This window comes from Diuraphis noxia, unplaced genomic scaffold (assembly GCF_037042655.1).
Source record: "Diuraphis noxia isolate RWA-SAM2 unplaced genomic scaffold, SU_Dnox_SAM2 contig0003, whole genome shotgun sequence".
NCBI classification, from domain to species: domain Eukaryota; kingdom Metazoa; phylum Arthropoda; class Insecta; order Hemiptera; family Aphididae; genus Diuraphis; species Diuraphis noxia.
The window spans coordinates 26,345,368-26,371,275 of NW_028301713.1; the positions used below are offsets into that span (position 1 = coordinate 26,345,368).

At 34.5% G+C, this 25,908-nt stretch overlaps 1 protein-coding gene across 1 annotated transcript; it reads left to right on the plus strand.

Annotated features, from left to right (window-relative positions):
* Positions 1-6,918: 6,918 nt before the first annotated feature.
* Positions 6,919-25,054, plus strand: LOC107169277 (uncharacterized). Its single transcript, XM_015518968.2, has 3 exons — positions 6,919-7,394; positions 17,293-17,370; positions 22,176-25,054. The coding sequence occupies exons 2-3, from the start codon at positions 17,293-17,295 to the stop codon at positions 23,547-23,549; spliced, it is 1,452 nt and encodes a 483-aa protein (XP_015374454.2). The 5' UTR covers positions 6,919-7,394; the 3' UTR covers positions 23,550-25,054.
* Positions 25,055-25,908: the final 854 nt, after the last annotated feature.

A 25,908-nucleotide genomic window follows, 5' to 3' on the forward strand; every position in this document is an offset into this window, starting at 1 on the left:
TTTACCAATAATAATATTATATATATATATATATATATGCAGTTCTTACGTCGCCGGAGGAACAGGTGCATGCGCATATATGCGTAATAGCGTTAGCGCACCACACACACACACACACACACACACACACACACACACACACACACACACACACACACACACACACACACACACACACACACACACACACACACACACACACACACACACACACACACACACACACACACACACACACACACACACACACACACACACACACACACACACACACACACACACACACACACACACACACACACACACACACACACACACACACACACATGTATATATACATATACATGTATATACCGTAGTCACATATCATGTAATATAGACAACACATATGACATATAATATGTTTGTGAGTACGTATCATAGAAAATCACTTTATCTTACAAACTAGGCTCATTGGTCGCGGCAGTGATGAGCTTTTATTTTTACTTTTTGTTTAACACACCGCGGCATATATTATTATTATTATTGTGCTAACCTAACCCACACACGGGCATAATAATATTTTACGCGTGGAGATGACGTTATTTTAATGTGCAGGAGATAGAACATAAATACACTAAATACGTGCTTTGTGGTGTTTTAACATTCTCCGACAACGACGCATTATGTATACACACATATATATATATATATATATATATATACATTTATATTATATTATATTATACGACTGGTAGTAGATGAATAGACAATAGTATAAGGCGTCACTTGAAAAAACGACACTTTTCCGACGCGCACAGAGACTTAAACGAAAGACCAAAACGCTTCACTCACATAATATTTTACTTATACATATAAAATAAAATTGAATGAAGATGAGGTTTTTTTTACCAATCTAATTTTAACTGTAAAACTACAAATCATACTCGATTTATTCTAATATGTGTTTAAGCGGTGACTAAATAATATTATAATATTTTTTTTAATATTAAATATTTAAAAAAAATATAATAATATAAAAAATTATAAATTTTATATATTGTGTTATATACACATATTATATTATTATATTACAAATATCTAACTAGATGTAGCTGAACCTATATAGTACCTATAATTCATAGTTATATAAAACGATTCTGCAACCATTACTACAGTGTATACCTATGCAATTTATATAGGTATACAATAATTATAATTTATAATAAATAAAAATTGTAATGGTTTTGTAATGATTACCAATACAACCGCTACCTATAATAATATACTTAAAACGTAAATATTATTAAATAGGTATAAAATATGTATCTACTACCAATACTAACAAATAAAAGATTGATCATTATTACTATGCTGCACTTTCGGAATGCAAATATCTATGTAAAGATGAGCGTGGAGGTTTTGTAATCGAAAACCTGTGCCAAAAATCTACATTTAAATTCAACGAGTTCTGTTATTCCGGATTCCAGTGACATATTATCATATCCACCGCTTGAAATTTATTTACCGGTGTTGTGCAGTAAAATTATAGTATTACAATATATATATATATATATATATATATATATATATATATATAGGTATATAAACACAATTTCTGAGTATATGATATATTGCTTTAAACAAATCGTTTTGAAATCATCGTGTATAGCACCTTTCACAAATTTAATACTGTTTAATATTTTTCTATACACTATACATTAATATATTATTGTAAAATGTATATATTATAATATATATTCTAGTTGAAGCAACATTTTATACGTTATACCACAACATGGTTGAATATTGATATTATATTATACATTTGTGTAATATTGTGTTACAATGATAGGTATTATTTTAGTTTGTCATTACGACTTTTACCTATATTAATAATATATAACAATATATTTACACATTGATTAGTTAGTCATTTTATTTTACATTGATAAGTAGATGATTAAAAATAATAGCTATACCTACATAAATATTAAATTATTTAAATAAATAATAGTGATAGGTGGCAGGTATAAGAAATCGGTAAGTAATGCTTACTATAAAGTATGGTTTTAACAAAAGTATTTCGGATGATAGATTTGAAGAAATTTTACAAATTTTATTACTATTGTCTATTGATATTTATTTTATTAGTAAAGGTATATTATATTTTCTAGAGTTAAATCAGTACAATATGTGCAATATGGATACGATATGATGTAAGATATTTTATTATAGACGATAGCAGCTTATGCTATTTACATACATTAATAATATGATGCTGTTTAAAACTCTGTGCACAGGCCACAAGTTCCAAGGGTAAACGCGTGTATTCATCGATTTGTAATAATAAATAGGACATGAATAGTATATCAATAATATTGTTAAAGGTTTGTTTAAACTATCAATGTATAAATAATGTAATTCAAACTAATTTATAAATATTATTTTAATTTAATTTAATTTAACTCTAAAACCCTGGTAGCCGGTGTATTATAAGTGTTTCACTGTTTCAGTTTTGTATAATGTGATATGATAATTTAAAAAAAAATCGTTAAAACATGAATTTAATGATTTTAAAATTTAAATAATAACCATTATTTAGAATGCAATAATAGAATTCTCATTTATCATTATATACTTGTGACGAACTCCCGAAATAAGTATCATATTATACCAAGATAAATAGATTTAAGTCTTTGGTTTAATCTAGAATAGGTACCTAAATATAATCTCGTCGACTAGCAAACTAGATTCGTGAAATTTCATTTTTTTATTTTTTTTTTTGCAAACACAGTTTTAACAACCGCAGACAGTAATAATATTTTATATTGATAATAATAATTCGTATGTATATATGTATACTTACTAACGGTAAACCAACTCATCAGGTAGAATCCAATTAACCGGGCTAATAACATTGTGTACGTCGATTAGGCTCAGGACAAGAACAATGTAAGTCAATTACAATCTGAAATTAGAGTGGGAAAGCGCAACATTATAAATCGATTTTTACTTTACGTCGTCGTTGACCGTATATTTATGTGGTTCAAGAAGACGAAAAAAAGTAATCAATGGGTTTTCGTTTTAAATTACAATAATAATGTTTATATTTGTGCAGTAGATGCATATTATTATTATAAAAGAAACGAAACCAATGCATACAAAATTAAGCGTACGGCGGCATAACAGATTTACAGCTGTACAATATATATATAAGCCTACCTATACATTTTCCATAAGTCATTAGGTACATATATATATATACGCGCGTATATAAATACTCTTCACCAGCTTGGGGTCACCAAACGGCTGACCGTGAACAATTTTTTTTTTACAGACCCTGCTGATGGTAAACTCTAAATACAATTTAAAAACTGCTGCAGCATATGTTCGAAAATCATTCATAGTCATATTTTCGTGTTTATAATAAGATAAAATAAAACGATTTGGTCCGCCATTTGGTGACCCACGCACCTGTTTTAGACCAATATAATGTACCGCATGCGTCTGCAGTAGGTAGGTATATGGTTTCGTTCTATATATTATCATGACGCGTATACCTACTACTAAATGGTAAATTTATTTTATATACCTCCATTCCACATACCGTAATATTATGAATATAATATTATAAGCCTATACCCATATAAAACAGTTTTGATGGTTTAAAATGTTAAATATCATTTGTACATATTATATATGTATATAGTTGTAATAAACAGGTACTACACTCGAATGTTAACCTTTAAACGACAATAATGCCTTTTTATTAACACGTGCGCTCCAGAAATGATGATTACGGTAAGGTAAAAATCGTTGAGAACTTCTTTCGGTTTGAGACCAATCTAGTTAATGCGATGGACCATAATTTACATTGCGCCACTATAAATACACCTATTCAATTTATTTATAACAACATCCTCGTTTTATATGTACAACGTGCACACCATATTTTTACAGATTAAACAAGACTGTCAAGCGTATAAAAATAAAATAAAAAAGTCCGTATATACAGACATAATCGAATGTAAATACGAGTATATACATGTTTTGTACATGACAATAATTTAATCTATATTATTATGTTGTCCAATAAACATGGAAAATAAAAATACACCTCTGCACAATAATCGTATTAAGAATATGTTTATTATAATGCGTAAAATATTATCAAATAAAGGTACTTACATCGGGGAATCTACATTCTTTTTTATTCTTGCATTATAGCGCATCCGTTCACAATATAAAGAAATCAATTTTTATTATGTACGCGAGTCCAGTACCGGAATACTTTTGGTTTTCAGGCGTAGTCTATCAAATTCAAAAACATCCTCTATATTATGAACAAAAATTATTATTATATTCGATTTTGTAATGTGCGTTTATCAAATGATAATTATTACCTGATTATCATTTAATAATAATAATTATTATTATTATTATTACTTTGTCTGAGCGGTATAATATTAATATCATTATCTATAATATTATAACAGTGGGTATTTAATTTTAGATAATGGCATAATATACAATTAGTTTTTAAATTTTCCACTTAAATGAGTTTCTACGTCAGCTGCTTATACTAATACTGAAATAATAATATTTTCATGCCGAAAGCGAGTACATGACTTGATTTCAAATTAACTAAATTGCTGAACACAATTTTTCGGTTTCAGGTACATAATACGTATACATATACCTTATAATATACAGAGCTATATCTCAATGATGATTAAAATAACGGTTCACGTAAAAGGTTAGGTTAGGTTAGGTATATAATATTATAGTTACATTCAACGTAAACGTTCAAATCGTGTACAGCAACGACTACAGCGTAACATAATATTATACACACGTACACAAATATATTTATACATATAATATATGTATATTATATAAATGGCTATGTATAATAGAACTGCAGTCGTCGTTACTATATAATAATATAATAGTGTACAATGTACATGCGCGTCTACCTACATCTCTCATTAAATTGTTTTGCTCGAAAATGTCCTCGAGTGAGGCATTAAAATTAGTTTTACTTGTATTTTTATTACAAATAGCGACGTTTAGACCGAATATGTGTTATTAATAAAATAATACTATGGGTACCTATCTAAATGCAATTAAAGTAAGATATTATTATAAATAGTTTTTATTATATCCATCGCAGTCAAACCGAAATACTCGTTACCGATATAATAGCTATTGTATACCTGTTCAGAGTATACAAATGTTTGGTAAGTGTGCCATACGGAATTACTGATATTCAGTTGAATATAATATAATGAAATATTTTTTATTTTACACATAGTTCATGAATGGTTTCAAATGTCGACAGCAAGAACTAGATTGAAATATTATAATTAACTACAAATCAATCGTACCATTTTGGTGTTTTTAAATAATATCATTATTACGTACTTATTCAACACAATAATGTTGGTGAATAATCTATTATTACTTACACCTCCACACTGACCGCGCCTACACCAAAGGAAATCTATCACTATGTTATTATAATGTGTCATATAGAATGAGATAAAGTACCCATACGGCTATTATACGTCCTGCCTACAACTTACAAGTAATATTTTACGACAGATATTATACTGATACTTAAATCATAATTATAATTATCGTTTCTATGTGATTGAATAAATATTTATTATTAAGTACTATTTACTATATATGTATTTTTAGATATGTTTAATTTGATCTCTGCAACCTTCGCGGGTAAACCAAATACTTATTAATACGCATAACATTATTATTATTCATCATAGATCATCATCTACATATTATTAATTTTAAAATATTATGTTCTAAAAATATATATTATGCCACATGCGTAGTCAATAAAAAATTATAATAATGATTTTCTAACAAAGTTAAAATAATATAATATAAATCCATATTATGTTATTATAATTTATACACAACATACCTATACCTAGATAGATATATTTTCGTACACGATTGACTACACGCAAAAAAACATTACTTGTATACACACCTATAATTATCAATCCAACTGCGCGCGCACGCGCAAGCACACATACACACGTTAACGTAGCATTATGTCTGTATAATACAAACCTATATTATAAGTATAACCGATACAAATGCAAAGCAAACCGATTGGTTTGTGTTGATTGGTTTCTTATGCGTATATATCATATTATACACATATATACGGGGTATACCGCAGTAAACACGGTAATTTTACGGCCACGTTTGCGTTTTGGCTTGACGTACTAATAATTAGACCGGTGATAAATTCGTGGGAAAATCGTAAACCATTAGCCGCGGGTAAACCTAAATACACCCGTTAAATGGGTATATTAGGTATATTATGTCGTGGTAGGTACCTTATTAGTACATTTATAATAACGACGGTATTTCGAAGGTCGACAATATTTGACGATTTTCAATGTTTTTTAAATTTTTTTTACAGTTTTCTGCCTAAAAACCGGTGAGGTTTTATTGATACTCAAAGCCTTTGAGTCAAAGGTGTATAATATTATAGTTATTATGATTCGCGGACTACAATAATTATTAATAATATTATGATATGAAATACTTATCATAAGATGACGAAAAAACAGAACGTCGCGGCGCTCATCAAAGACGGTATAAAAAAAAAAAAATCAGAAGACGAAAATCTCGGAAGCGCACGCGCGCGCACACCGTTCAGCAGGTGTGAATCGCCGAGCGGATGTGTCCGGTAGACGAGCGGTGGCGGAGTAAAAAGGGGCGAGTTTCGTGCGACGTCCCGGGCGGTGGGGCCGATCGGTCATTGGTGCGTTTCGGGCACGCCCCTCGCGGCTCCCACCGCGGCCCCAACGACAGCCCGGTTCCCCCACCTTGGAACCGGTGCGGGCGCGTCGCGGCCCCCCGGAATGAGACCGCGGCCCGGGCCAGTAGAAGCCGGCAGGCGATCCCGACCAGTTCGTGTTTTTCCGTCGCACTACGAATCGCGTGGCCCGTCGTGGTCGTCAATCGTCACTCGTCGTCGTTGTTGTTAGTTGTTGCGCCGCTGTGACAGCGTCGTTACCGCTGCGAAAAAAAAAACGATTTTATAAAATCATAATATTGTTGCACGCGAACGAATTCGATCGCACTACGCCGCCGCCGCCAATATTATTTTTGCTACAATTACATTTTTATTTCGTCGTTTGAATTTTGCGCGTTCGCAAATTGTATGTTTTGGTCTTTTTTATTTAAATTTTTTTGGTGAATTTTCGGCGAAAAGTTACGATTGTTTTTGATCTTAAAATCTTTTTCTGTGCATTTGCGACATGAAGACCAGACGGTGACACCGAAGAAAGTCGCGCGCGACAAAAAAGAATAGATATAGGCAGATTTCCATTGGATATGCTGCTCGCCTATACATCGTTTTAAAATTAAACGTAAGTAAAACAGTATTTTTCAATACAATTCATTGTATAATTTTTAATGAAAAATTTTCTTAAGTAACAGTTTTTTTCCATTAAATATTTGTAATGGTTAAAGTGAACTCCCACAATATTTTATATACATATAATATAGCAATTTATAATAATTGCATGTAGGTAACTACACTTTCCAGTCGTAATAAAATGATTTATAATATGTGTAATGTTTTTGTAAATAATGTAAATAGTGTATACAACAATTATCATTAACAATGTAAACTATGTCAGCCAATGGCCTCCGCAGCCGAGGCTTATTTCTAATAAAAAAAAAAAAAAATGATTTATCTTTACAATTATTATTATATTATTATTTATGGTAATTGAAAAGCTATGGGAGACTTCAACGCCTTAACAAGTATATTAATCCGATTTGTAGGTTTTGCAGTTTTCAATAAAACTAATTACTTCACATATACATTTTTTCTACTCTTTGATCATTCAAAATAATACTTAAATATTTCATATTTTTATGGTTCATAGGTATTATGACAAACATACATTATTTTAAAAGAGATTTTGTTTTTTTGTCATATTAAGTTTGATATAAATTTTTTTCTATTTTTAAAATAGGTACTAAATAGGTAGGTATTTATAGATATGGGTTTTTATTATGTATTGACGTTAAAATTTCTTTTACGGGTACATGAATAATGTATATAATACATATTGTATGTACTTACAAATCATGCGTGTTAAGAATATCTTCTATATTGAAAAAAAAAATTTATAATAAACATAATTATCGATGTATATTTTGTTGTTATTGTAACTGGCTTATTTTGCAACGATTGGAACGGACTCATCGGAAATGTACGTGAATAATCGCCGGGTGATCTGATGTGGGCGAATGGGTCACGAAAATTCCGTGCGAACACGGAATGGGCGTAAAGTGTTTTTTTTTCTATGAACGGAAAGTAATAGACTAATAACAATATATCGATTCATAGGCTCGATAGCGGCAATAATAACGATTATATTAATATCGGATTTTTTTTTTTTTAATTAATTTAGTTATAAACCCGCTTTGCGTTTGTATCAAACACGACCCATGAGTCGGTCTAGGCGGTGGATATATATATATATATATAGAATATATATATTCTTACACGCCCACGCTCGATCATCGATTAATCGGTTTAAAATGAAAACACAAATCCTATACATATAATATATAGTACATACATAGTATTATATTTATATATATTATACACGTATTTACGTATTACCTGTACATAACGTACACATCGATTATTAATTAATTATTTATTAAATTATAGAGTATTATGTGTCCCGTCCCCTAAATTCCAAAATCTGCGTCCGACGCTTCGTGTGAGGTTTCTCATGAACTTTCTCCGTTATATGTCTCACAGTTATTAATTAATCTAATTGAAACAAATAATTATTACTGTCCACTATTCAGGCGAAAAAAAATTCTTGCGTGTAAAATAATTAATTATCAATGAGAGACACCTATATTCATATATGCCTATAAGTATAATTTTACAAAAAAAAAAAAAAATCGTAAATTAAAAGATTTATAAATATATGATATAAATAGGTACTGTTATATATTATAAAATATTATTGTCTATATTATATATACCTACTTACTTCATAATGTATAACGTATAATTTTAAGGTAATTCGTCTACAAATTTACCATATTAAATAAAGGCCCATGAATATCATGATAATAATGTAACGTATAATGTGTTAATTATAAAGAACTGCGAGTATTATATTTATGTAACTGATTTTTTTTAAATAACATTGTGTTCTAAATTGAAACCTTGTCAGTTGTGTATGTAGTGTTGTTGTGTGCATAACGTTCAGCACAGTGTAGTTCCCATGGTTCAATGTTTATTATACTAATATTTTGACTGAGTACTAAATCACAATTAATTATTTAATTATAAAAGTTATTGTTACATAAAACCAAACAACCGTCTTTATTATAAATTAATTTGCAATTCTTAAATTTAGTTACTTAATATTATTCGCTATTGTATTGTAGAAACTTATTTTATATCTCCAAAGATTGAATAATCTTATGCGCCAGCTTCGATCAATTAGAAATTAATTCGCTCATTAGAATAATTATTATATGCAAATCGTTGTTTTAGGTTGCAATAGCTTAATCAAATGAGTCGAGAAAAATAATGATCAAAATTATTTATTTTACTTGTCAATTTTCATTTCGCACGAGTTGCATGAGTAGTTCGTTAAAATTCTTATTAAAATCATGTTTGTTAAACATGTTACAATTGTCGAGATCGCTATGCATTATAAGTATATGCTTTATAATATCGACTTACTGTAGTGGTGACTATTATTATAATATAATATATACAGACATACGTGTAGTGGATATATTATTCACACGATAGTAGTTTCGTATTAATACGATTTGCGTTTGGGAATCTAGTTGCTTGTATTTTACATATTATGCTTCTTTAATCTTCGACCGCTCGGTCCATTTGATGACACACGCGGACGCGGAAGAGAGATCTCGCTCTGCCACCGAAAGAGGAGCAGCAGCTGACTACAAAATATAAACGAGTAGAAAAAAATTTATGTGTAGCGTATACACACATTCTAATAATAATAATAATAATAATAATAATAGTCGAGTCTAATGAATACCGGATATTTCACAATTACTCGCTAATGGACATCACGATATCCGACCATTAGACCCCGACACTATCACACCCACTTTTGCCGTGCCGTCAGTGGATATATATAGCAGCAGCAACAACAGCAGTCGTAATAGTAGTAGTTGAAGTAGTGTGTTTCAAGGTGACCCACATTGATGATGATCCGCGATGAGCGAATACCTAATGTGTGTGAAAAAAAAATCACGAAAGAAACAAAAAAAAAAATTGCATAACTTAATTCAAATATAATATACAACGATCGCAATAATATTCGGTTTTCCCGGATATCAGCTGAGCAAAATAACCAGTTTTACCAAGTACATCATCGTATCTATATAGATGCACATGCATAATATGTAGATATGTTTTTTATTTTAATTTCCCAATATAATAGTGAACGAAAATTACATAGTCACGGACTCCTCACGGTTAAGGAAAAAAACAAATAAACGAGAGTACCTATATATATGATAATGTATAATATGCATAATATTCCTCCTCAGCGCACAATATGCTTGTATAATATAGATTATCGGTAATATATTGAGTGTAAAATATGTAAGTGTGTGTGCAGTACCTACTTATACTTGGCATATCTGACAAACAAGCTGTATTTTGTTATTTTCGAGCCGTTTAGAAAAAAATAAACCACTGATTTGCATAAACGGCACGGTCCGCATACGATCAGTACCTAATATAACGTCACAATGCTCCATTGATATGGCTGTTGGCACAATAGGCAAGTTTCATTAACTGGCTTGTTTTATGTAGACCATCAGAACGGCATTGTTTCCCGTGGACGTCCTCTAGTTTGCTTTCGGTACATATTGTGTCATTTATATTATATTTATATATGTATGTATGTGTGCATATACTAACTTATACAATGAAGCTTTTACATAAAAAAAAAAAAATAAAAAACGAAACACTGGCTCGTTATAATGACCGGAGCGCCGCGCGCCTTAAACCGACGCCCTTCATATATACATACACAGTGTGTGTATATATATATATATATATATATATATATATATAGTATAGGTACATCTACAGTGTACATGTGGATTCTGAACCACGCAAAATATATAAAAATACAAAAAAAATGTTGGAAATTTGTTTGTTCAATTTTTTTTGTTTCGTGATTTGTAGTCGCAAAAACAAGAGACGAGAATTAGCGACAACGTTGTTAGCACGTGTACCTACATAATACGCGAGGGCTATTAATTTAATTATATCTATCTAATCTAAACCATGCAACAATTTTAGTCGGTATACGCGAGTATATAGGCATATATATTGCACTATAATATGTTTTTATTTTAATCTTCAAATTAATTTTCATTTTTTTCCTTATTCATATTTTTTACCTGACGTCAACAACGACTATGATGGTTAAAAAAAAATAAATAAAAACACGATCCTTTTGTCGTGTTAAATACATAATGTGCCCGTTCCGATGTTTATCTGATGCCGCCGACGGTCGTCGTTGTTGGCAGCAGCATTTTCTACATGTATATATATGATCTATATATTTGTATATATATATATATAGATGCATATGTAATATATAATAATATAAGTGCTTGCGAGTTGCGGTGGTACCGATGCACATACGTATAATACATATATAGGATAGGCTATATAATGTACATAAGGTTTATAATATTGTGTATATAATAATATCAAATAATATATTGTATACCAAATGCGTATACATCTTGCGCGCACTTACCCTAAATATGTTTTGAAACGTTATATTATCCATTTATATCTGGAGGTGTCTAATTTAAATGCGACACGGTAGACGGTCTCGGAGCGACCCTCAAAAAGGAGAACAAAATACATCAAATCATTAATCACCGAGCGGCATTTCGCGGTATACATAGCTATAGGTATGATATATATATTTTTATGTACGTCCTTATTCTTATAAACGGAGCTACCGCCGTTTTGACGGAAATCTAAATGCTCCGCGGCTATTGTGTGCCCTCCGCCTAATGATGCAAAAGAATAATACACTTCTGAATAATATAATCGGTCTCGTTATATATGTTATTATTATGTGTATAAATATCCTTTTCATGATTTTAAAACCGTTTATCGCGCGTATAAACGCTTATGATAGGTACACCTATTATAGGTATTATAGGTTAGGTAGGCATAATCCGAATAGGGATTTTTTTTTCCCCAAAACGTTTAAATGATCCAAACCGTCGTCGACGTCGTGCGTTCATCATCGATCATCGTCATCATATGTGAACAGATCGATTTTGACGATCGTCGACTGCTGCAGTGACAGAACAGACGACTATGCGCTGTCACAATACGACATTACTGCATAATATTATTATATTATTGTATACTGCACACCGTTATTTTTTTACTCGGAAACTTAAAAACTCACAATGTAATCGATTCAGTCGCGCTAAACGCTTAGTCATCTCGGATTTCGTTTGTTTATATAAAATATCAAATCGCATGATTGATCCATCACGTCTGTAACAGTGTATGCACATAAAAATATAATGTTTGATGTTTCCCTATATATTATATCTGTAGCCATTGGACTGTCGCATGCACCGCAGTTATGTTATATAATCACACTCGCAAAACTCATGTGAGTACGTAACAAATTATGTTTAACGGACATTCAGCCATTGCACAGACTTAAGAGTATAATAAACAATACATGTTTGATGTTTTTATATTTTTAAATGCGCTCGATATAAATTAATACAATGAGTAATAGCCAATTCTAGCATAATTAGATTTTAAGGAGCGTGAGGTTCTCGGTATTGCAGAATAGTACGCGTTTAGGTGTTTGAAATAAATAACACATAAGTTGACAAAATTGATAAAAAAAAATATATATATATATATATAATATGTATTAAAACAATTCTCAAATTACTTTTTTACTTTGGCAAAAAAAATGAACAATCATCAATTTGTTCGTGGTACGTACTAATTTTATTTTCTCTGGGAAATGTAATAATTTACAACACGATGACGAAGAGTATAATGGATAATATAATATTATTACTTACAAATACATATATGTTACGTTACGCGCGTGTGCGCTTGTTGACGGCTTTCGGTTGATATTTTTCACCGACCGTCATCGTTTGCAAAAGCTGTATAGAACAACGATGGCGATTTTTTTCTATATTATTGTGTGAGCGGTCGTCTCTCGGTAAAGAACTCTATACCTCTATAATATAGTATACTAATATTATATTCACAAGTATGGAGGTGCATATTATGTGGACAACTATTACGCTCGAGTGTTTAATGGACAAACAAAAATAGAAAAAAAAACAAACACGTAGATCTTATAATATGTGTACGCAAATAACGGTTTTGTCGAGGCGATAACAACGACACTGCAAAATATGTCAAAGTATTATACTATTATTATTATTATATACCGTTCACAAGGATAATATTATAACGTTCTCACCGGTCACGGGCGCTTAGGATAATAATATTATTAATAATAATAAAAGCCGAGACTGGCCGACGACGACGACGACACTTTATATCCCTTCGTATTTTCTTCTCGCCGCCAGTGACAGATTGTTTATGTACTGCAGTATAGGTACCGCGTAGCTCTTTTGCACATTCAAGTACCGTAATTTTTTTATTTTTTTGTATACACACAACAACAATAATAATAATAATATGGTCCGTGTTACCTTATACATATACGCGTCGGAGAACAATGGACGGGCGACACGCATCCCTTTCACACTCGAAAAAAAAATAATATAAAGAAGAAGGAGAATGGAGAATATAAACGACGACGATGACGACTGAAGTGGTTTTGCAAAACACGTCTACAATATTAATGATGATCGGGTGCTCATAATAATAATATGTATATGGGGGACGGCAAAAGAGTTTCGAGGATCTCGCGGGATATAGGGTCAACTCTCGTCGTATATAAAGTATATATATTTACGGTTAATTTGTCAATGACAAAAAGACGCGGTGCATCGGTGAAAAAAAAACGGAAGACCGAGAGAGAAATAGCGAGTTAATATATTGTTCCGGAGGATTAGGCGGATGACTTTGATTAAGTTTCGGCAGCTGCTGCCGTGCGAGAAAACCGTTTGGTATGTTGCCAAATCACGCGCGCGCGCGTGTGTGTTCTGATAATGCCAAAAACCACTGTTTGCAGCAAGAGGAAGAGCATCCGTCCTCGCAAACTTGATCTCGTTTTTATGGCGTTGTGCAACGGTCGGACTCTGATCGTTGGCCAAAAATCATTCATAACATACATTCCGTGGCCATCATCAATTTATATACTGCTGCACAGTGGTTAGGTACCTGTGTAGTACTAGTCTAGGTATATTATGTTTTATTACAACTGCAGCTTGAAATATACATATATATATCGGTTAAAATAATAATATACTGTACAGACATTATTGCTCTGGCCGAAAAAAATAATCAATAATCGTCTGCTGCAGTTTCATTTGACGTCATCGAAACCATTTAAATATGTTTAAAATGCCATATAAATGGGCAGAAACGAACGATTTACCCCCGAAATCCGAATGCACCAGTGATCTTACAGAAAAAAAAATGCGTATAGGATTTTGGTGTTGAATAATATTTAGAATAAATATTTGGGTACGTATAATATTCTATATTGTTTTGCTTGATTTTAAAACAGATTGAAGTTGCGTCCTAGTACCCTGATAGGAATAATTTGAGTATATTATTATACATTAATATTGTTATTGTGTTGGACGAAAAGTTAAAAAATCGGTTAGGTCCGGTATGTCTGCTGTACGGTTTTATCTCAGATCCAATCTGCCCGTGATCGCATTCACATAGATATTTATTTTTATAATATTAATATAATTTAATTTAACAATTACACATATGCGTGTGCATTGAGTAGGTAACTCGCGTGTGGCCGCGCGCACGGTGGTGCCGTTTACGTTACGTAAAAAATAGCGTAGTCCGTCGTTCCGAGAGAAAAACGCACACGCGGCAGATAAATAATTGATCTACTATTTGAATATTAATATGATATGAACGTTGGACGACGCGATATAATAATATAATACGTATTGTGTACCGGGCGATTAATAATGACAAAAAAAAAAAAAAAATGAAATATGAATATATGTGATGTGTCCCCGAGACCACCGCTGCTGTTGACGTTGTGTGAGCTGCAGAGACGCGCAAGAGATTGTCGTGATGTCGAAGACGACATTCGGGCTATGGTGTGTGTGTGTGTGAAGTATTATGTACGAATATATACTTAATAAATATATATATATATATATATATATGTTATATATGTATATGATATCGTAAGCCCGCTTCTGAATTAGGAAGCCGGCCAATTCGTGCGACGGACGGAAACCGGTCGCGGCCGGTGTCATCTTTTCAAACGTGTGTAATAATATATAATAATATAATATAAAATATAAATATACATAAAAATGCACTGTCCACGCGGTAAATGATCTTATACGCGTGTATTATTGTACAATAGAACCCAAGAGCAACTGAATTTATAAAACAACGGTAATATTATAATATGTTATGTCGCGGTACCTACAATATATAATAATATACTTACATTATATTATATACTGTTATATACATACATACATACATATATATATATATATATATATATATATATATATATATATATATATATATATATATATATATATATATATATATATATATATGCTCCGATTTCGTTACCGTGTTATATAAACGCATTGCAGCGGGATAGCGATCGATGATGACGATATGATGATGAGCGTTAATTTAACACAATTATTTATATATCTGTCCGCTGCGAGTCTTCCGTTCCGGTAGCGTCTCGGTGAGAACACTCTCTGTTGTCCTGGGTGGGCTGGTGTGTCTTTCGAGAAAAATTACCTCAAGAGAATACGAAGACGACGACGACCCACGATATCGCCTACGCCCACTACAGATGCCGCCGTTCAGATATTTCACCGTCGTCGCTTATTCGCGCAGCCACATAAAATTTAATTAACCATCACCGTCCCCATCCGGCGACACTGCAGCTGCTGCACCGCGCATACATGATAAACAGTAAAAACTTCGTTGTATTCGTTAACGAATACCTCGCAAAATCATATGGCGATATTAATATATAATAATATAATAGGATATAGCTAGGTGTACCCACGGATAATGCCTAACGACTATAACTAAAAATCATCGGATAAATATCACAGCTCGGATGGCACTATAGCAAAATAAAACCATGACAGCTACACGGTATTTGATCGGCTACGGATAGACGCGCACTGTACAGTCGATTCCGTCTACGATGACTATACGGTTTTTTACAAGAACAACGGGCATAACATGATATTGGTGTTTAAGCCGAAGGTTGGGTAATGGGAGCTCCAGTAGCAGTTCAAAAAATAATAATATACCTAATTATTTCGTGACTCGGAGCAATTGAGCGCGTATTATAATAATTAATAACGCTATTAATATCCACGCACGCACGCACGCACATCTTGAACACAAACCAATGCGTATAATATAGTATTACAATAATAATATTATGCGAAACGGCGAAAATCGATTCGGTATTAAGTAGGTGTACTTACGCGGAAGAAACAGTACTCGACCGATGCTGTGTGTAGGTATCCTGCTGCACTGCCACCTGCACGTGTAATATTAATCTCAATTAGTTAGCGTGACAAAAAAGTATTGCAGGCTGTAGTTGGACTACGTGCCGTGTGCCTACTAGAGATAATATTAGGTATATGAAATATTGAAAACCATTAATTGTCCTCCATAATGACGTGTCCGTGTGTAAAATACAATATTCATCGAGACAGAAAAAAAACAGTATACCTATTATTTATAATAACATATTATAGTAATAAGAGTGATAGCAGTCCGTGATTCGAGCAAAACGCTATCGCGTAACCATCGTGCTGTATGTAGGTATATTATATACACAGTATAGTATTAATAACAACAATATGTTAATGCCAACCCAATATATTTTTAGTAGGTTTCCTTGACCAGATCTATTTAGCATAATATACAATAATATATTATAATACGAGAATACGTACGCATCATTCGAGGATAAGCTACCTGCACCACCTCCTTGTTTGGAGATGATTTATCTACCGTGTTTTAATAGAAAATTTGTTTTTATTTTTTATTTACAGATGAACCAACAGTGCAAAGTTTGCGGGGAACCAGCCGCCGGTTTCCACTTCGGAGCTTTTACTTGCGAAGGCTGCAAAGTGAGTACCGCACGCGTAATGATAATATGCTAATATGATATTACGAAATATTACTTTTATTATAATATACGCTCTACGCGGGTAGACGTTAATAGTTAAACAATGTCAAATGTGCGGAGCCTATACAAATGCGAACATTGAACAAGTTTTATTGTCGTGACATCCAAGTATAAATCTTTCTCCACGACGGCTGGTATTGACTTTCAAAAATAAAATAATTATTAGTAATACCTAGATACTTCTCTGTAGATCGCGCCGCTTCTTCGAACCAATATAATATTCTCTGAGTATTTGATGTATAAAAATAGGAAAGCGTAATCTCCACCGTATTGTTGTCATATTATTACTATTATTGGTAAATAAACGTTTATACATCACACGACAAAAAGTAGTATTACCCAGCTATGTAGATAAATAATGATGAATTAAAAACTTTTTTCTCCATTAACTCGGAATATAATAATATCATCGTTTATCGTGAGACGCGTTACATCGTCCGTGATGTCCATCGTTGTTATATTACACAGCTTAGACTAGAGTCTAGTCTCACTAGACTATAGATACAAACCGACGGCGTGCCGTATAGTGATGATAATAAATTATTTCGACACGATAAAAACAATCATCATCCATTATCGTGATCTAAAATCGTTATCAACGTGCCAACACGTATATGATTGTTAGGTTAGAGGATTTTGCGTTACAGAAGGAATGTCGCGTGTGCGCGAGTTGTCAACCGACATTCACGACATGAAAGGGGAAAATAATAATAATAATATAGATAGATGTCTTACACGAATTCAATCGACCGAAAAAAACAACCGCTTGCCGAATACCAAAGGCGTTCTCAGAATTTTTCAATGGAGGGGGATGAAAGAAATTGTTACATGATAAGCCGTAAGGGTTACCAAAAATAGACAAAATATATACGAGTATCACTAATATGCAAGAAAATAAAGAGCCTTGGGGGGGATCTACCCCCCCCCCCCCGTGAGAACGCCCATGCCGAATACCAATCACAAACATGTGCATACGTAATGATTGTTCTAATATAATTGCATAAAAAAATTTACAAACATTATTATTATTATTATTATTATTATTATTATTTCGGATAAAATAACTGTACGTTTGTTACGCAATACCCGCCGGATAAATGTCTCTCTCCTTCCCACATTTGTTTCTAATCGTCCCAATATTATATTATAGAAGATAATACCGGCGGTGGCCGGTTCGTTAAATAATGCGCATATCCACTCGCTCTGCACGTGGACGAACATGTATATATTACCATTATACCTACCTACCTATGTACGCTTTATAAGATCGAGTTAATTTAGTGACACGATTTATTTGACCAATGTAATATTATTATCATCATCATCATCATCATCATATCATGAGCCGGGCCATGTGACTTTCTATTTTTTTTTTTCATTATTATTATTATTATCGAGATTATATTATGTAGGTAACCACTATATGGCAGACCGAAAAGAAGAGTAGGGAAAGAGTTATATATATATATATAAAAAAACAACAATTTAATAATAATAAAATGTCAACTGCGAGCGTCTTTTTACGTATATATACCGGTTGGTTTTCATCGGCGATGGTCCAGTTGTGGTGCGGTCAGGTCGACGCGGAATGTGGCATCTTCGCCTACATCTAGTGTATGGTATATACGATTATATAGGTATTATGCACACACACACGTGAGACAAATGTCAAACCGATTGAAAATAATAATAATGCGGATAAAATATATATATATAAATAAATAAAATGAAACCTCGCGCGCGCATTTTATAACCTACCTATATATATAATATATAGTAGCTGGCTATAATAATATTATTATGGTATATTGTCGTTTTTCTCCTGCAGTGTCTCTCTTTCTCTACGGCAGCCATCTCAGCGACCGACCTAACTAATTCACCATTATTTACAAATTGCTTTTATGTGCAAATGGAGTTGTTGTAAGGACCGAGTTGACTCTCATCTCGGTCTCCGAGATATTCCCGGAACCAACCGCTGCAGCATCCGCACTCTGCAGCGGCAGTATAATAATTTAATATAATATGCCAGTGGTGCCCGTCGGATCGGCCTCTAGTGCGCGCGATTTTTTTTTCTCGTATTCCCATACAACCGTGACCCGAGTGATTTAATATTACCTTCCTATATATATATATATATATATATAGGTATATATTCTGAATAAATGAAACGGTAGAACTATTTATATGGTCAAAAGAGCAATATAATTACGCTTCGGTCGGAAATATTTAAAATTGTTCAAACACAATGCACATATTTAATTCTATTTAGTACCGTTGCGTCAGCTCCATCATACGCTATGTGCGGACCCACAAGAATATTTTATAGTCTTAGTCCACTCTCGTTTTTCACCGTCGTTACCACCATACGCTCACTCTTCTCGTCGACCGCACAGATACGAAATATAAAAGTGATATTTATTTTCAAAACCATTTTAATATATACGTGTATTATATGGACAAACCACATACGCGTGCGTCTCACCCGAGAAGATAATAAAAATATATATTACATAAATATCGATTTCACAACAAATACCTCTTGTTCTTCATATTATATTTTATATATAAATATGGTGACACAAATTTACTTCCCGGAACGCGTTTGATGACGATGTAATTATTTAACGACTATATAGCCACAACCACTGATCGTTCTCCTCGAAACAATTTAATATATGACCTGGTAATAAAATAAAAAACCTAAACTCTGTCATTTTTCACATGCTATTACGTATAATATAATGTACACAGTAACTTTTGTTTGCGATAGAATATTTCGGTGTCGTCCCTGGGAAATATTTTCCTGTGGGGCGGGGTCACACATTTAGAAATTTTAAAATAAATATCCAATAGCAATCTTAAAACAACACGATTTATTTATTGCGGAAAAAGCTCAAAGATCTATACAAATACAGTAGTTACTTGGTTATTGTATCACGAATATAAATATTTTACCTATATCAATGGTGATTAGATTACGGACACGATGTAGAGAAGACATCGCGTCATTCGGTTTATTTATAAATACACCTTGACTACGTCGTGATTACGGATTGCAACGATTTTCTCATTGAATTTTATAAAAATAAAAATAAAAATAAAATATATTGTGTAGCTGATATTATAACAACGGATAATACGTATTAAATCGAATATTTTTACTAAACATCCATTAATCATTAGGCTATAAACAAAGTTATATGTTGGGGGGAGGTGAGGTGAGGCAAATGCAACTTACCCCTCTCCGTTGCACGCATTGTGTTTTTTCTGAACACGTCATCATGCCTATACCGTATTGCAGAACGATTACTCGAACCCACTCCCAAAGTGGTGGCTGCGGCCACTCGTATTATACAAATCACAAATTGTTTTTCGCTTGTGCATTATATTGAAATTATTAATAAATACATCTTAGCCGTACAACGGTATTTCACGTACGAACCCCCTCGAGGTACAAATTTTTAATAGCCGAATAATGCGTGCGTGTATAGTTATAATTGTGTCGTTTACTTCGGCCATTCAACATACAATGTGTACACGTAAAAACCGTAAGTGCATTTCGATCCAAACACACACACACACACATACACATCATATTATTATAGTTGTATGGGCTATAATAACATCCATTCATTCATTCGATCGCGATACGAAGATTTATGATTAATATACCGATTCGTATTTAGTACGCGCGCAAACTCGCACACATATTTATATATATATGTGTGTGACTCATTAGTCTTTAAATGCTTATCGTGGTCGGATTAAGTATATCCGTGCCTATATCGTTTTGGCGCACGAAGACACACACACACACACACACACACTCTCACACACACACACACACTCACACACTCACACACAATTTATATCGACCGTGTGATCTATCGTTTTTAATAACGTTAGCCGCCGTCGGTCGAAATAATATTACAATATTATATACATATAAATAGTATACATGTATTCGTGGGAATAATGTCAGCAAAGTATCTGCTGGAGACTCATATAGCTCGGGGCCACGGCGGACACGCCCTCGCCGCGTATATTACATATTATATTATTATTTTCCGGTCAAAACGTGTATAAACACACATAGCTGGTACCTACCTACCCATTCATATTACAATATATAGCGCGTTCACTTTTTTTTTCTTCGTAATATAATATCGTTACTAAGGAAATTATTTACAAAAAGATCATCCCAATACGAAAATACGACTTGTTAATTAAATAACTCCGTGTGTTTATAGGCACTCTCCTCCTGCAGATAATTTGATGTTTTTACTAAATATTGATTTCCGATAGTCTTGTTAGTACTTGGTGTTCTATAGATTCTAGACGATAATAGTATTATATAGGAGTGGATTTAAACGCACTGTAAAAAGTACGAGAGAATACTTACAAATTTCGATTAAATTATAAAAATATATATTTTCAATTCATATAACTTATCGATCAAAAATTAAAACCTTAACTATAATATTAAGCATGTCAAGTGTTAACTTATGGTTTCCTTGAAATTTGAATGCAGAATTTGTGAATGATGTATCTATATTAAAATTCCATAAGAATACACTGGGAATCAAAAAATCCGAACAAAATAAATGCTACAAATAAAAGTTATATCCAATCATGGATTATAGATAATAATGATTAATGACAGATTGCATTGGTGGTACTATACCTCTATTAATTGTATTGTCTATGATTATATCTAAACGGAAAACTTCGTTTTTTTTTTCACAGTCGTTTTTTGGACGGACCTACAACAACCTGAGTTCCATATCGGAATGCAAGAACAACGGCGAGTGCGTGATAAACAAGAAGAACAGGACGTCGTGCAAGGCGTGCAGGCTGCGCAAATGTCTGTTGGTGGGCATGTCTAAGAGCGGGTCGCGGTACGGCCGCCGGTCCAACTGGTTCAAGATCCACTGTCTACTGCAAGACCAAAATGCAGCGGCGGCGGCAGCGGCCGTCGGCCACCATCAGCCGCACCATCATCACCAGCACCACAACGGAAGCAATCGGTCGTCACCGCACCAGCAACAGCCGCCGCACCACCAGTCGCAGCCGTCGCCGTTCGGTTCGCCGCTGTACCCAGCCGGTCTGGTGCACCCCGGTCACCATTTCCTGACCACCGACAAGTTCCTGCAGGCCCGACTCAACGGTTACGGCGCCGCCGCGGCCCTGATGACCGCCGCCGTCCAGGACGACGCGTCCTGCCGGCGCCAGGCAGCCGCCGACGCGATCATCAGCGGGCATCACCACCACCATCACCGTAACCGTCATCATCACAACAACAACAACAACAGCATTGATCGACGGCAACGTCATCGTTACGACGATGAAGACGGAGACGACGACGATTGCGGTGGCCACCGCCGCCGTGACGGAGACGACGAAGACGATGACGATGACAACGGCGAGCACAACGACAACAACAACGGCAGTGACGACCATTCGCCAAAAAGCAGACACCGTCGCCGGCGCCGACCGTCCGCTTCCGACGATTCGGGTGGCTCGTCCATGCCAGACGACGAGGACAACCTCGGTGGTAGCCGCCGGAAGACCGCCAGTCCCGTGCTCCGGCACCACCACCGCAGCCCGACCTGCACGACAGGCGGTACGCCTCCCGCGTTCCGTCAGCTGTCCTCGTCGCCGTCCGCGTCGTCCACCGGTTCGGGTGACGCCAAACGCATACGTCTGTCCGTCAGCCCGTCGTCGGCCACCATCGGCTTGTCGCCCGTCTCCGGTTTCCACTCGCCCTACTACCCGATGTCCGTCACCCGACCCGGATTGACGCCGTTCGTCGGCGGCGGTCTCACGCTGTCCATGGCCGCTGCCGGCTGGCACGCAGCCGTGGCCGCTGGGCGCACAGCCGCCGGTGGCGATCTCTTGCTGTCCAGTCCGGCGCCGGGCGGCGTGGCCATCGAACAGGAATACCCCATCGACCTGTCGCTGAAGACCACGGCCGCCAAGTACAACAGGTCGCCGCTGCCACACGCGCCCCAGTCGGCCGGCGGTCGTCACTCGTCCACCGACGACCCGGAGACCGCGGCAACGGCCACCACGCTGCCGCCTTCGCCGTTGGACCTCACCAAGCGGACAGCCGAAGTTTAATCCGACTGACCACACCACCTGCAGCAGACGACAGCCCGCGATATCGCACCGGTGGAGGAACCTTGCTTTTTACTACCTATACCAATACTACTACGTATTACTACTACTACTACTACTATTGCTACTATTGCTACTATTGCTACCACCTATATACCACACATTACCACGCTGTACCGTGCGTGTTGTGTACTCGCGTCATCATCGTCGTCGTCGTGTGCCCAAAAGTCGGAAGAAATGTTATTTTTCGAGGAATATTTTATCTTTTTTTCGGCATCGTCCTAGTCATTGCAGTAAACTGCAGAAAAAAAAAACGATCGTCTCCGATTTGGTACTCTGAGAAGTGCACCAAAAATAATAATCGAACAACGCGACCCAAATGATGTGCGGCGGTGCGTCATGCGCACTCGGACGCGTATTAATATCTCCCGGCGTGGAAATGGTACGAGTGGTGATTGGGTGGGGGGGGGGGGGTGAGCACGCGTACCACGGTCTTCGTAGGCAATACATATCATTATTATACCGGTTATACGGTTACTATGATAATAATGATATGACGCGGTGCGGTGTACGGTGTTTACATTGCGGTAACCCCGTTGTCCATTTCGGGTTTTAGGAGACGAAAACAAAACGGAGAGAAAAAAAAAATAGGTACTGCAGCAGTGGGCACATCACAGTGCCAAAGACAATAGGAGTTTGTCACACTCGGTAACAATGCCGGTGGGCGGCTGTCTTCGCGACAACGCATATTGCGCATAATATTATAATAATACGTACCTATACATAATACACGTATGTACACCCTAGGCCCACACCCGTAATTTATTACCCGTATTTTAATGTTACATATTATAATATAAGTGTGGTCAACAAAGCAGTAATTTATTTTTTTTAAGACGGAATAAGACAAACTGCATACATTATTTTATTATTATTATTATTATTATTATTATTATTATCATTATTATTATTAATATCATTAGATACGTCGTATGTACTATGTATACACGTGATAGGTAAATCCGATTTTATAATAATTTGACTTTTTCGATTGTAATTTAAATACTGAATATAATAAACGAACGGGTCTCGTGTTTTATTGTAGTTAGCTCGTTGTACTTTGTCTATATACACAATATATATGATATGGATATTATTTATATAGCTTCATAATATTTTTTGTAAGATTTAATATTATTATATTTTTAGTTAATAAATTGTTATTATTTTTATTTTATTTCTTTAAGTTATAGGGATTCGGCCAGTAATAGCATTGTACATACTGTATTTCATTTAATATTATATGACTTTATTTAAAGTAAGCCGTAGGTAATTTTAATTTTATTTTATTTTTCGTTATCTATGTATATGTAAAAATAAATTGTATAAATGATTAAAATTTGAACTTGTTAAAAACGAATAAAAATAAAAATGAATAAAAAATTTAGATTTTAAATACATCATGGTGTTCTAACAATTATTTTTTATATAAAATACTCTGATATTAATACTATAGTTTTTTTTTTTTTTTCAATAGTCTAGGTATAAATGGTTTAATAATAAAATATCATCGCCTTAGCCTCGTTCCAATTCGGTCGAGCGCATACCGTACTTGAGCAATAAATAGCTCTTGTATTATAGTGCACATACAATACTGCAATGGACTCTATAGACGTATTGTTTGAATAAAAAAAACTGTTGGAGTTATTGAAAAATAAAAAAACGAGGATATAAAAGTCGCATAATAATATATTGGTACGCCCAGCGATACAATAATAATTAGTAATTACCAACAATACCAACTGTAAGGTAATGACGTAAAACAACTCTAAGTCGGTACTCAGCTGCTGCTCGATTAAAAATGCCGCAACGAAAACGCATACGAGTATAATACAGGCATAAGTACTGCTGCTTAAGTTGCACGGACGACTGTCGAGGAAGTCACGACGTATACGATGCTCGTGTATATAAAATGAAATAATAATATACATCGTTTATTATTGTAATTTTTGTTTTTTTTTTTCAAATATCAGTATAATATTATGGTTTTCTTGTCAAAAATAAAATCGCGATCGGTCTGGCTGACTGATCTAATGAGACATCGGAAAACGAATGAGAAATTGTGCGCAAAACGTTTAATGGTATCGTCGTGCCCATTATATTGCTCTCTCTCTCTCTCACACACACACACACACACACAAACACATACCGCAAATGCAACAAAAGCACCGTAGCCGTGTAATTATTATTATTACCACCGCCGACCTTGATAAATAGTGCACGACGGCCGACAGAGGCTGTCTAAGACAGGCCGCGTCATCGTCTCCGTCTTAATCGTATACGATTAAGTAAACTAGCAGGA